General features: G+C 34.9%; 1 protein-coding gene across 1 annotated transcript in view; it reads right to left on the bottom strand.

Moving 5' to 3' along the window:
- abi1a (abl-interactor 1a) overlaps window positions 1–14,048 on the bottom strand; it is a 56,574-nt gene that overhangs the window by 17,828 nt on the left and 24,698 nt on the right. Inside the window, 2 exon segments of the mRNA XM_058764667.1 lie at window positions 24–38; window positions 3,528–3,704. Coding sequence (XP_058620650.1) covers window positions 24–38; window positions 3,528–3,704 — 192 coding nt within the window.

Consider the following 14,048-nt stretch of genomic DNA (forward strand, 5'->3'; position numbering starts at 1 on the left):
GGTCATAAGACAAGTACACTTACCTTGGCTTTAAGCCACTAGCGTGGGCAGAAGAAAAAAGAGAGGGTGATTTATAGAACAAAAGAGAAAAACAAAAAGAGGGAGAGAAAGAGAGAGAGGCATGTCAAAAACTGGCATGTCTCAGTTCAGAGCTCTTGAATCAGGACAAAAGCACTTCAAATCTCTAAAACTACATTTCACTTCACTAGAGCTGAGAGCGCTGACGCTAAAATGCTTTTCCTGACAATGTGGCTGTTTTCACACTTGCTTTGATGGAGTGGTCTGAAGCAGACATTCATTTCATCTCTCCGTCCCACAGGTCTCTTTTCAGACTGTATTATTTGGGTCTGATCTGTAGTGTGTTTGTGCAATCTGTGATTATCAGGAAATTAATAATTACAAAAAGCACTTGCTTTTGTCTGTCGCATACAGGATACACGGCAAGAAGAATACAAGCTTCTCTGTGAAGACAACTTAGTCCAAAAACTACAGAGACAAAGGTCTCTTATCAACAATGGCTGTGTGTGTTGACTTTTCTGCACCACATGCAAATTGTGGCATTATTAATGCACTGTCCCGTATGAGAAATGAGGACAAAAGTAACCGGGACAATGCTCATAACTTAAGTAGGCAGAAAATAGAAACTATATAGTGTAAAACAAAGTTAACAAGAGAGTATTTCAGCAATAAAGCACTTGCAGGCAGGTTATATATGTAACTATAAAAGCTGTTGTTATGCACAATGTTACAGCATATCTGCCCCAAACAAATACATAAATCAAATTATAATTAAGTAAAGAATCCAGATAATAAAAAGAAACTAAGCAATAAGCAAAACAGTGCTGTCAAACGATTATCTAATTGTGATTAAATCACATCCAAAATAAAAGTTTTTATTTACATAATATATGTGTGTACTGTGCATATGTATTATGTATAAATAAATACACACACATGCATGTATATTTTTAAGAAAAATGTTTGTGTATGTGTATATATATATATATATATATATATATATATATATATATATATATATATATATATATATATATATATATATATATACACACTTGTAAATGTTTTCAAAACATATACTGTATGTGTGTGCATTTATATATATATACACAAATATACACAGTACACACATTTTGTAAACAAAAACTTATTTTGGATGTGATTAATCGCATTTGACAGCACTAAAAACAAACATAGACTGATAAAACAATAGATCAAATGTTGGTTAATCATATATACACAAACATATTTAGTTAGCAATAGTGTAGCAACTTGCATTTTCTATATGCTTGCGGTTAGTCTGAACTCAGTTATAAACATTTAATTTGACCATTTCTAGCTTTGGATATATATTATGACATAACTCTAAAAAAAATCATATTTACATATCAAAACACATAGGCACAACAGCGTAGCTGCACTCCTTCAATTGAGACTGTATTCATAATATAACAGGACCTGAAGTGCATTATTGCTTTTTTTTTTGGTAAAATAAATAAATACATTTGACCATTTCTAGCTATGGTTATATATCAGGACATATAATTTTTTTTATACATATTTACGTATGACAACACACAGGCACACAACATGTTGCAGCATGCCTACATCATGACATATATCATTTCATTTATATTAAATTTAATTCATACATATCACAACACATATAGGAGATCCTAAACAGACAAATTTCTAATTAAGCACTGAACAGAGTAACCATTAAGAATTTCCTTCAGCCAACAGAATGGTTTTGGGGTTCAAAGGGCACAGGATTCTGGGTGAACTGAATCTTACACGACATCACTTCCACGACCAGATACACAAACATACATGCGGTGTTCATTTAGATCTCAGTGGAATCAGTAGAGAGCAAAATCCTCCCTCAGCCAGACAGAAATACAGCTTAATTTATCACACTCTGACAGCGCCAAAATCCTCCACACTTAAGACTGCGAAAGCGCTTAATGTTCACCGAAACAGATACACGAGCAGGCAAAGAAAAGGATTCTAATATTTTTTTCCTGAACAGGAGAAGGAAGTAAAATAAACTAGTTAAAAAACAGCATCTAGAACTCCTCTGCATTCCTGCGGCCGCTGACTAGATTAAGTGTCAACTGACATTGAAAATAAATCTCATCTTTTGCAAACACAGTAAATTTGGCTGAAGATGCTGTAATCCCCCTGTCAGGTGACTCAAGGTTATGGCTTCTCTTACTGAACGACAGCAATGCAACAGTGAAAAGGTGTAATAAAACACTGCCTGGATATCCCGTAACAGCAGAACGCACTGTACACTCTCAAAAAAAAAAAAAAAAAAAAAAAGTACAAAATCTGTCACTAGAATGGTACCTTTTCAAAATGAATGAATGAATGGTGCATTTATATAGCGCTTTGTGTATTGCTGTACACCCAAAACTAAATATATAAAATTTAGGCACTAATGTGTACTTTTAACATACTAATACTTATCTTAAATGCAATAATATGCACCCTTTAGGAGGTAAATAAAGTACGAAAGCGTAACTTTAAAAAAAAAAAAAAAACGTTTTTCAACTGTGATACTAATTTGAAATGTTAAGCAGCAAATTAGCATATTAGACACTGAAGACTAAAAGTAATGGCTACTGAAAATTCTGTTTTGCCACCACAGGAATAAATAGCATTTTACAATATATTCAAATACAAAAAAGTTATTTCAAATTGTAATCTTAGCTCACAATATTAGTGTTTTATTGTATTTTTGATCAAATGAATGCAGCTTTGGTGAGCACAAGAGGCAGTAATGAAATGTTTGTGTCACTGAAAAGTTTACACTAATAGAGATTTACTGTCAGTGGCAATAACCCAACTATTTCTGAAGCCACACACACAAACAGCAGTTAGCTTCAACCCCAGTGAACGTAAACAGCACATACACTAATATTGATTATACGTGAGGCTCATCTTATAAACGCTCATAATCGATTGGCTGTTGGGTCACAGGCGTCTTTTCAACCCTAATCCTTAGTAAACGCCCATCACACTCACAATCCTGCCAGATTAACCACAGATGGAGGGTGATACTGTCACTAGGTCAGATGTTTTTACATTTCGGCACTTCAGCACTTCAGATAACAGATGCATGCTGTCAACACGCTGTAAGGGCTGGAATGTGAACTGCACTGTTGGATTGTTTTTTGTTTTTTTTAAAATGGGAGGTTGTTTAAAACTCACTGCCTCCCTCTATAAACTAGAGCAGAAAGGGGCGTCATTTGTGCCAATGAGATCATTAACCTTCTTACTCTATTTTAAAGACAAAACTTATCATACAGGCAATGTTACTGTCTGCTGGCAATTGTGGAAACACTTATTTTCAATGTTTCATTATTGCAGCAATCAACTCCAGGAACACCACAGACTGACATATTGAACAGACTGTACACTCACAGGCTAGGTCACATAAGAATCAAACTAAATCTGGTGTCTACTCTTACGCAGAATATAGTTTGAAAAGACTGCAACTTATTTACCTTTACGCCATGACCCACATCATCCAGCACTGTGTAGTCGATGGGCTTCCTGATGTACCTCACCGGCCGCTCAATGTTGGCCGGAGCGATGATCTTATGAGTCCTTGATGTGTTTTTATTCGTTGTCAGGATGCCGATCTCTCGTCGGGCGACCTTCTCCTTATGGATGTCCACCGTCTGATGAAGATGCAAGAAAATACAAAAACAAAATGAACGAGTAGTCGGGTTTCCATCATAAGTTGCGAATTTAACTCGTGCGCAAAATTGGAATGAATCGCATAAAACATTTGCATCCAACGAGTAAGAGAACAAAACCACCACTTCCTGATAAAATGGCACTAAATATCACTAAGATAAGAGAAGTAGAAGTAGAAGTAGCCACTGAAAATAATAATATTCAAATATAATAAATTACTTGCATCGCAGACAAAACAAAATAAAAGTGGTTATTGCTTTCGGAGGTGAACGCCAGCTGTTTGGCAACACAGTCGTGGTAGAACATTATGGGAGGCAATTTACAGAAATACTTTGATGACAGACTTTGCTCGGGCATTTCAGAATGACCACAACAACATTTCAGATGCTATGCAACAAGATCGGTCCACTCAGGGCTCGCAAAATCGCTAGCCCGACGTCCCGGGGCTATTGTGTTTTCCAGTCGGGCTACCAAAATGCATCACCGCCTGCCCGACGGGCTCCTTAAATACAGATCTCCAGCGGGTCCTTAAAAACTCTGAAAGTGAGTTGTATCAAAATTAAGGCCATAAAAAGTTTTAAATACGTTAAATGGTGTAAGAAATGTCCTAATTATAATTTCTAGAGGAAAGACATGAGTCGCGATATGGCAGGATTAAACTTCAAAAGGCAATGATGTCATTGAATAAATATGAGCGCTGCACGTTTCAAGTCAAAACGCAGCGCGGATGTATTTATGTGAATGTATCTGAAGGGAACCGACTGTCCTCAGAAACGTGTCGTTGGCATTTTAATTTAATTTTACCTATAATTCCTGATAAAGCAGCGTTTATGAGCGCAGAGCTGCTTTGTGTACAGCGTTTCCGGGGAAACCGCAATATTTCAGCGCTCCTAAAGCGCCACCTCGTGGCAGAGAATGAATTTGCATTTCCAATAAGCCTTTTTTGCTGTTTATGGTCAGATCAATGCAAATATCAACTCATGTTTTTACGCAGCAAACACAGAGTTGTAAATGAGAAAGAAGTTGATGTGCCTTCTAAAAATCTAAACAATTAAGACAGTAATATTTATACGTTTTAAATTAACAATTTATGCTTGATTGATCCCTTTTCATAAAAATAGAGCCTGAAGCGCTGTTGTATAAGATTTTTGTTTTTGTGAAAACCTGTATCTAAACTGTAAATCATGTAATTTTATGGCTCAAAACTGTTACCATAGACATTGTCCAACCCCGCTCATTCTGTGTTCATTTTACTTGTGCGGCTCTTAAAATGGGTCATAAATTGCCTTAAATAAATTTTTTAAATTCTGCAGATACCCTGTAAATAGTGAAATAAAATTCCTGCCTTCATATTTGTTGATATTTGTGTATTGAAAATATTTTTGATTGACATTTAAACTCCTATCTGATTTTCTATATTTAAAAAAAAAAAAAAAATTTTTTTAATTCGGGCTAGTTAAATTAATTTTCAGGCTACCAAAATCTGAAGAGTACCTGCCCGAAGGGCTACCAAGGATTTAGAAATTTTGTGAGCCCTGCCACTGGTTAGTCAGATTATGACGTCCCATAGAGCATAGTTTCCATCTCCCGTTATTCATGTTAACCCTTTTTTTGCACAAGTTAAAAACCACCTCAAGCGAGCACCTTTTGCGAATTAAGGGATTTCTTTTCAAAATTTGGCGTTGCCATCACTCGTTTCAGATGCGATACTTCAAAATACGCATAAAAAGACAACAAGGTCAAGAATCAGTCTATGATTTGTTCACATGCTAGTCAGGATCTTAACACTTTAGTATTTTTAGTTTTTTAGTAGTCTGGGCCAAGTAAGATTTGTTTTTAAAAAGAATTTAAAAACAAAATAAATTTAAAGAAACACACACACACACACGCTCACGCTGGGGGTATGGAATATATCGCCTGCTATATTATCGTAATTGTCGTTTTAACGATTTGACATTATCGAGTATTTTGCAAAAACCATTAAAAACACCCCTACAGAGTGCACGCTTACATTACGTGAAGTCTAGACTAGTGCGCGTGTGCATTTAGAGTGCGTTCTTTCACTGCGTGATTCAATCTATTAAAATACATTTAGAATGATCACAAAATTCAAGATATGGTGACAGAAAATGTATATATTTATATAATTTAATATACAACGCTGTTTTGCGTCTTTGAGCAACATGATGGTGTTTTGTTCCTGAATGAATCAACCGTTTAAATGATTCGGTTCAATCGCAATGTCTCACTTATTAACAGTGACTTGCTGCCACCTGCTGGCGGTTTTAATTTCACATTTAAAGTATTCAACGTTTTATGTTTAATATATCAAAACATTATTTATGCATTTGTAACTGCAGGTTAAAGCATTCCATGTCCCTCTGAGCTGCCTTAAACAGTGTAAATACATCAGATGCAGCTTCTGTGTTTGCTCAGCCTTGTGTTTCAGACCATAAGCGTGACACACTGTTAACGTGAAATTAGTGTGGTGATGTTGAAAGCGGTGTGCAGTTTTAATGTCGGAAAGTGAAGGTTTTTTTTTCGGCAATGAGATTCACTGCAGTGTCTGTACCCTGCTGGGCGAGACGACTCCAGGTGTTTTAAAGGAGCTTGTGAAGAAGTGAAACACTTTTGACCTTAAAGAGACACCATTAAACGAGAAAAAAAACCCTAATGGTGTATAAAACAGCAGGCTTCCACTATTTCTCAGACAAATAGGGCACAGAATATGCTGCGCCTCAATTTGCCTACTTGTACTACACCTTAAAGGTACTCCAGTATTAGGATGTACTATAGCGTGATAAAATCATTACATTAGGCTCAATACAAACTGCTGTGGAAATTTCAACCTCTGCAGCCATTTCTTGCCACATTTCTACAACTGAAAAACATTGTAATATTAGCCCAAAAAGTATACATACAGTAGAATGTTGAACAAGAATGTTTCTGATGCATGACAAAGTCTGGGAAGAATGTGTGGCTTTCATAAATGTATATTTATTGTCAAATTTTGTTACATAGTTTTACATGCTTGCTGATTTGGTTCTAATCACTTGCTGTGGTTTTAAGTATTTTTAGGACCTTCTGTAATCTGTGTAATATTTTTCCCTAACTTCTGTATCCATTTAATTTTTTCTGGATTCAATTTTAATTGTTTAATTAAAATTCAATTACCAAAAATGATGGCAATCAAACAAACTCAAAGCTATATCAATTTATTGAAATAATATTAAAATGTAACCAAAAATTTAATAAATAATCAATTCCTTTTAAAGACAATACTGCATTTATGTTTTTGTTCACAATTCAGGAATTTTCCATGGAACCTCTCACAGAACTCAGTTCGAGAAATTTTGTGCTAAATAATCTACTCTACAAAACACATCTGTCATCTTTAACATAAAACACACAGTGAAAACTGATCACATATAGTAATCAGAAGAATATGAGAAAATTCCCCCATAAAGGAATTATGCCATTACATTATAAGTTTGATGAATGGCTTAAAAATAAATACGCAGATGAGCTTTTAATTCATTCTGCCTATCTACAGTACAATCTATCCAAAGGCCAAACTCACTGGCACAAAAGGCTGACACAATGAACTCTGAATGGCTTTGCATAACTTGCAATCAGTAGTACTGAGGTTACAGCTTCACATAAAGGCTCAGTTTTACTGATTCCTCAATTAGGCTTCATGGGCAACAAGTTTACCAGTAACACACCATACAGCACCAATTAAAATGTTTACTGCCTTCCGCCTGATCTGAAGCCTCTCTTTTTGTGCAGTGCTGTCAGAGGGAACAGTACTCTCTCTGGCACACGAGAGACTCGGAGCAGATGTGGCAGGCCTCCTGTCGGAGATGAAAGGCCATCAGTGTCTGCGACGCAGACACACAGAGGATCCCATTCATTTCTCAAAGATGTGGAGTCAGAGCAGCTCCAGCTCCTATTCAACATCAGGAAGAAGGAGACTTGCGCACTGTGCTCTTCTTTTAAAGCAGATGAATTTAAAAGAAGTTTTCTCCTTATTACTTAGTCATCTCAAAAGAAGCTGGCACTACTGATGTAATATTTGATACAGAAGCCCTTGATTTACACACACAGCTGTGGAACTCCAAAAAATTGCCCTGAAAACTAAAATATAGTCAAAAATACTTGCACAATAAATAAAATAGTGTGTGTATGTGTATGTGTATATATATATATATATATATATATATATATATATATATATATATAAAAATGTTAAAAATAAAAATGTTAAAAAATTGCAGATGAAAAAGAACGGGTTGAATGTTAACCACTTTCGTTACCATATAACCATAAACTATGATAAAAGTTAATCAGCATGCATTGATTAATCCCATGTTGTAGCAAAAAAAAAAAAAAAAAAAGAATTCTGAGGAAATGATGTGCTTGTGCGACCAACTGACAAAGTCAGTCACAAAAAAGAGATCAGTGGGAAGAATGAGTCTAGAGCCCTGATAATTTCACTTCATTTGGTTAATATTTTACATTAAACTTTTAGTTTAAATGAGTTATAGCATATATCAATATGTGCTGTATCGAAGTAAATGCTGAAGTAAAAACCATGAAATTCACTGGTATTTGTATTTTTTTTCCCCATGTATTTTCACAACACTAGATGATTAGAATGTGTGTATATATGCATGTATGTATGCATGCATGTATACTTTATATATGTACTTGAATTACTAAATTCACATTTTTACCTTAAAAATAAACTGATAAATACAATAATGATATTGGTGATAAAATAGAAAACCTAAGATGAATCATAAAAGCTGTCCATAAACCATGGCCAAAATACTAAAATATATAGATGTTGCAGGGTAATACACAAAGATAAAACACTATAAATTAGAAGGAAACGCATAAATAATGCAATAAACATGAAACAGCAGAAAATTTAACGAAAAAAACACCCCAATACTATTTAAATAAAATATAATGAATATAATATAAACTCTGGTGTTTTATTTAGCGACTTTTGGGAATGTCCTTTTACAGTTTTCACCACAAATTACATAGTTTTTACTCCTCAAAACCAAAAATGATAGCATTTTACAGTAAAATCACATATAAAAATGACAATTACATATATGGTGAAGTAACTTTTGGTTAAGCAATCTAAAAGTTTTTACAGTCTTGTTCTGTAAAAATTATACACCTTTATTGCATTAATAGCAAATCCTATAGCCTGCAGTATTCATACATCCACTTGATAATTTCGTGTACATGGACTGGAGTACACTGTAACAAAAAGATAAGTTTTTTTTCCCCCAGTTGCAAATGTGGATGGACAAAAAAAATAGATGTAGACTTTAGAGAAGTGCTGTTAGTGAAAAGCAGCAGCTCTTTTTGGGAGTGAGCTGAGCTCTACAATCAGCATTGCAGCTGGCGTTGGGGAAGTGGGAGGGTAGCGCAAACTGACTTCATCTCCTTCCTGTGAGCTGAAAAATAGACGTGCTGAAATGAGTCGCTACATATTGCACAATGTGTGCGGGTCAACTTTATCAAATGCCCTCAAAAAAACCCAATGACGTGTGCCATTGTTTTGGATACAAGTATTGAGAGCTTTCTCCTGATTGACGAGGGTTAGGGTTGAGCGAAATGCCTCGTCTGGTTTCAAACTGGGAGTATTTCAACATCATATGTTGAAGGCCAACACTGCTGCCAAAACAGATCACATGTACACTCCATCACATTCTCAGTCATCCCTTGAGCCCTGAATGGCTTTCACACATTGCTAATCAGCATGTGGATCTAACTAATTACAAATCACAGCAGGTCATCGGAGTTTGGCAAGATTGTATCTGCTCTATACAGACTTTTGAGAGTTGGCATGAAGTCTGGTCCACATTGCAGCTTATTCAGGCCAATAACCACTGACACAGATTAATATGTGAAACAACCAACCCAAGTACTCTTTTTTTTTTTTTTACTTGATACTTAGAATGAGTAAATCTGGAACCAAATATAACTGCGAGAGCAAAATGTGCGCACAATGATAGTTTTACTTGGTCCTCAAAACTCTTGAAAATCTTTCAAAGATTCATTTCCACAAACAATTTGGGAAATCCAGATGCTGTTGGCCCTCAAACCCGAGCAGATACATTTCTGTATAAATCTTTCATAAAAACAATTCTGGAGTAAATTTTCGTGCTCGATTCATTGCACCAGACTCCAGCACACTACATTTAGCCAGCCAATCAGAATTGAGCATTCTAAGAAAGCGCTTTGTTTTCTTGTACAGTAAGCATAAGACAGTCTGTATATGTCTACACGTCACGATTTCAACACACACAAGCGTCGAGTAAAATTCACAAGAAGTTGCTTATGGCATGCTTGCCATATTCATAGCACTTCTACAAGGACTGCTCGATTTAGGGGAAAAAAAAAATATATATATATATATATATAAAAATACACATACTTTTTTTTTTTTTTTGGTCCCTAAGAAATATTCCATTTGCAATAAAAATAAAAATAAATTAATAAATAAAAATGGGTTTGCTGTGCTAGTTTGAAGGGCTGCACAATTTGTCAGAAATTTGTGATCATATCTATCAATACAATTATATACCAATAATAAAGTATACTACTACTACAACAACAACAACTAATAAATAACTAAAAACAAATTACAAAAAAAATAAATAAATAATTCACCATAAAATAAAAATGAATATTTAAGAAAAAATATAATAATAATTAACTAACATTACAATACTTATATTTAAAGATGTGTTAATGTCTTAATTTTCAAATGTTAAACTAAAGTGCTTCACATTATATTGAAATGGAGTTGGTTGGAACATTTTGTGTTCCTCAGTGCATATGAAAGAGACCTAAACTGAAAGCAGATGCGTAATCACACAAAGCCATATTGTGATTTTGGTTTATCTTGATTAATCATGCAGCCCTACATTTTACAGTTCACACTGAATGCCTAATGTAATTATGCCTTGGACCTTGTGGCAACAGGATGTATCAAGACGCATTATGACCTTCAGGGGATCATGTGAAAGGGCCTTCACTGTGTTATTTGTCATTTAGTAGATAATTTCCCATCTTAAGAAACTCATTGTACAATTTCTACAGGAACAGTCCAATATCTTGCTCAAGGGTCTTGCACCACTCACAGACGATGACAAGAAGATGCTACTCTGATCACATTCTGAAACTGCTCAACAGTAAAATAAACACTGTAAAAGTAGGAAATGGTTCTCACCAAACTTGCTTCTCTCTGCATGCCTGAGGCCAAAAGTGTGTGATCAGTGTGACCTAAACTATCTCCAGCATAGAGCTGCCCCTATATATATATATATATATATATATATATATATATATATATATATATATATATATATATATATATATATATATATATATATCATTTAGGAGTCAATACTAATAATATCCAGTCTATTTCCATGATTATTTATACCTTGTATTGAAAACCACAGGGAAAAATGCTACCAAACTTTTTTTTTTTTTTTTTCCTCAAAAAAGGTTAATATTAACACATTAAAGGGATAAGTCACCCAAAAATTGAAATTTTGTCATTAATTACTCATCCTCATGTTGTTCCAAACCCGTAAGACCTTCCTTTATCTTCGGAACACAAATATATTTTTGATGAAATCCGAGAGCTTTCTGACGCTCCATAGACAGCAACAGAACTATTACGTTCAATATCTTAATTTGTGTTCCAAAGACGGAGGAGTGTCTAACGGATTTGGAACAACATGACCTGCTGAAAAAAACAAAGAAACAAAAACAACAATAGAAACCATCACAGAAAATTCTAATGGTTTCTACTACAAATACCATTACAAACCACCAACTTTTAACCATTAAAACTGTTTTTTCTGTCGTGTGTTTTGGGACATATTCCATTATGATTTATTGGTTTTAACAAGCCGTCAATAGAAGGCGATTTGAAACCCACAGAGTCCATTACAGTTTCCATTAAAACCAATGCAAGTCCCATTATAAATTTTGTAATAGTGTCTATTGTTTGTTTTTTTCAGCAGAGGAGGGTGTGTAATTAAAAGACAACATTTTTATTTTGGGTGAACCAACCCTTTAAACCAGGGGTAGGCAACGTCGGTCCTGGAGTGCTGCTGTCCTGTAGAGTTTAGCTCCAACTCTAATCAAACACACCTGAATAAGCTAATCAAGGTTTTCAGAATTGCTAGGGCTACAGGCAGGTGAGGTTTTTTTCAGGGTTGGAGCTAAACTCTGCAGGACATCAGCACTCCAGGACCGACATTGCCTACCCCGGCTTTAAACAATGAACTATAGCCCAAGCATTTGTCAAATAAATAGTAAATAAATTAAACTGTTAAACTTTTCTTTTCAATCAACAGGATAAAGCTAATTCAAATTAAATTAAAGACAACACTAATTTACATGTGCCTGCATAGTTTTTAGATATAGATTTACAGTGATATCAGCTGATTTACACTAATATCAGCACCCTTGGTAAATATGAGCAAAGGCGGCTGTGAAAATAAATCTGCATTGTTTATACTTTTGATCTTTCATTCAAAAAATACACAATTTTAACCTATCATTGAAGTAAAGCAATTGAAAATCTCATTTTGAAATAAATGCTTTCTCTAGTTCATGTTGGCCACAATTATTGGCACCCAATTATTGCAACGTCCTTTTCTCAGGGTATAATGCCTGAAGAGTTTGGAGAACACCTGATAAGAGATCAGAGACCATTACTTCATACAGAATCTCTCCAGATCCTTCAGATTCACCGCTCCATGTTAGTAGTACTTCTCTTCAGTTCACCCCACTCATTTTCTAGGGTTCAGGAATGGGACAGCCATGGCAAAAGCCTCATTTTGTGCTCAGTGACCCATTTTTGTGTTGATTTTGATGTTTGATTTGGATTATTGTGCTGTTGGAAGATCCAACCACGGCCCATTATAAGATTTCTTACAGAGGCAGTCAGGTTTAGATTTATCATCTGTTGGTATTTGATAGAATCCATAATGCCATGCATCTGAACAAGATGTTTAGGACCTCTGTCAGAAAAACAGGCCCTCAACATTAAATATCCAGCAGTGTACTTAAAAGTGGGCATGGGGTACTTTTATCCCCATTTAGTACTAAACCCATCTGGTGGGTTTTCTGCCAAAAAGCTTTTTTTTTTTTGGTTTGTTTCATCTGACCATGCCAGTGCCATTTGAAGTTCCAGTCGTGTCTGATAACTGAATATGTTGGAGTTTGTTTTTGGATGAGCGAGGAGAATTTTTCTTGAAACCCTGCCGAACAACATGTGGTGATGTAGGGGCTGTTTGATATATATATATATATATATTTTTTTTTTTTTTTTTTTTAAGGCTTTCTGACCCCGAAACTCAACTAATCTCTGCAATTCTCCAGCTGTGACTCTTGGAGAGTCTTTGGCCACTCAAATGTTCCTCCTCACTGTGGATTAGGATGATATAGACATGTGTCCTCTTCCAGGCAGATTTTTTACATTTTTAGTTGATTGGAACCTCTTAATTATTAACATGATGAATTAAAATGATTTAGCTCTTTTCTTAGAGCCACTTTCTATTTTGTGAAGCTCAACAATCTTGTTCTGCACATCAGAACTATATTCCTAGGTTTTACTCCTTGTGATGGGTGATTAAGGGAATTTGGCCTTTGTGTTCCTCATATTTATAATCCTGTGAAACAGGAAGTCGTGGCTGATCATTTCATGCTCCTAGTCACCCTGGTGTGCTAAAAAAAAAAATGTAAATATGAATAGGAATTTACTTCAAATATAGATATTTTACTCAATAATTTCTAGGGGTGCCAATAATTGTGGGCAACATGCATTGGAGAAAAACATGTATTATATCATGAGATTTTCTCCCCACTTTCAATTATTTTACTTCAATGATAGGTAAAAATTTAGTGAAATTTTTGAATGAAAGATCAAAAGGACAAACAACGCATATTTATTTTCACAGCCAGCTTTGCTCATAATTGCCAAGGGTGCCAATATTAGTGGAGGGCACTGTAGGTGCTTTTAAGATTAGATATTGTAAATTGAATTCTGTCATATTTTGACTGAGAAGCAAACCTGTAATTAAAACGAGCAGATTCTCCTAAAATAATCATTGAACGCAACAATTACTTTCAAATTGTATGGAAAGCAGTGTGTTAGTTACGTAAAAAGGTGTTTTTTTTTCCATCACCCTTTGAGAGAGAGTGTTGTCTTTCTCACTGACACAAGCATGCTCAGAGAGAAAAAGATAGAAGCCGCATACATATAAAGATGTTGAAAT

Source organism: Onychostoma macrolepis, chromosome 24 (assembly GCF_012432095.1).
Source record: "Onychostoma macrolepis isolate SWU-2019 chromosome 24, ASM1243209v1, whole genome shotgun sequence".
In the NCBI taxonomy this organism is placed as follows: domain Eukaryota; kingdom Metazoa; phylum Chordata; class Actinopteri; order Cypriniformes; family Cyprinidae; genus Onychostoma; species Onychostoma macrolepis.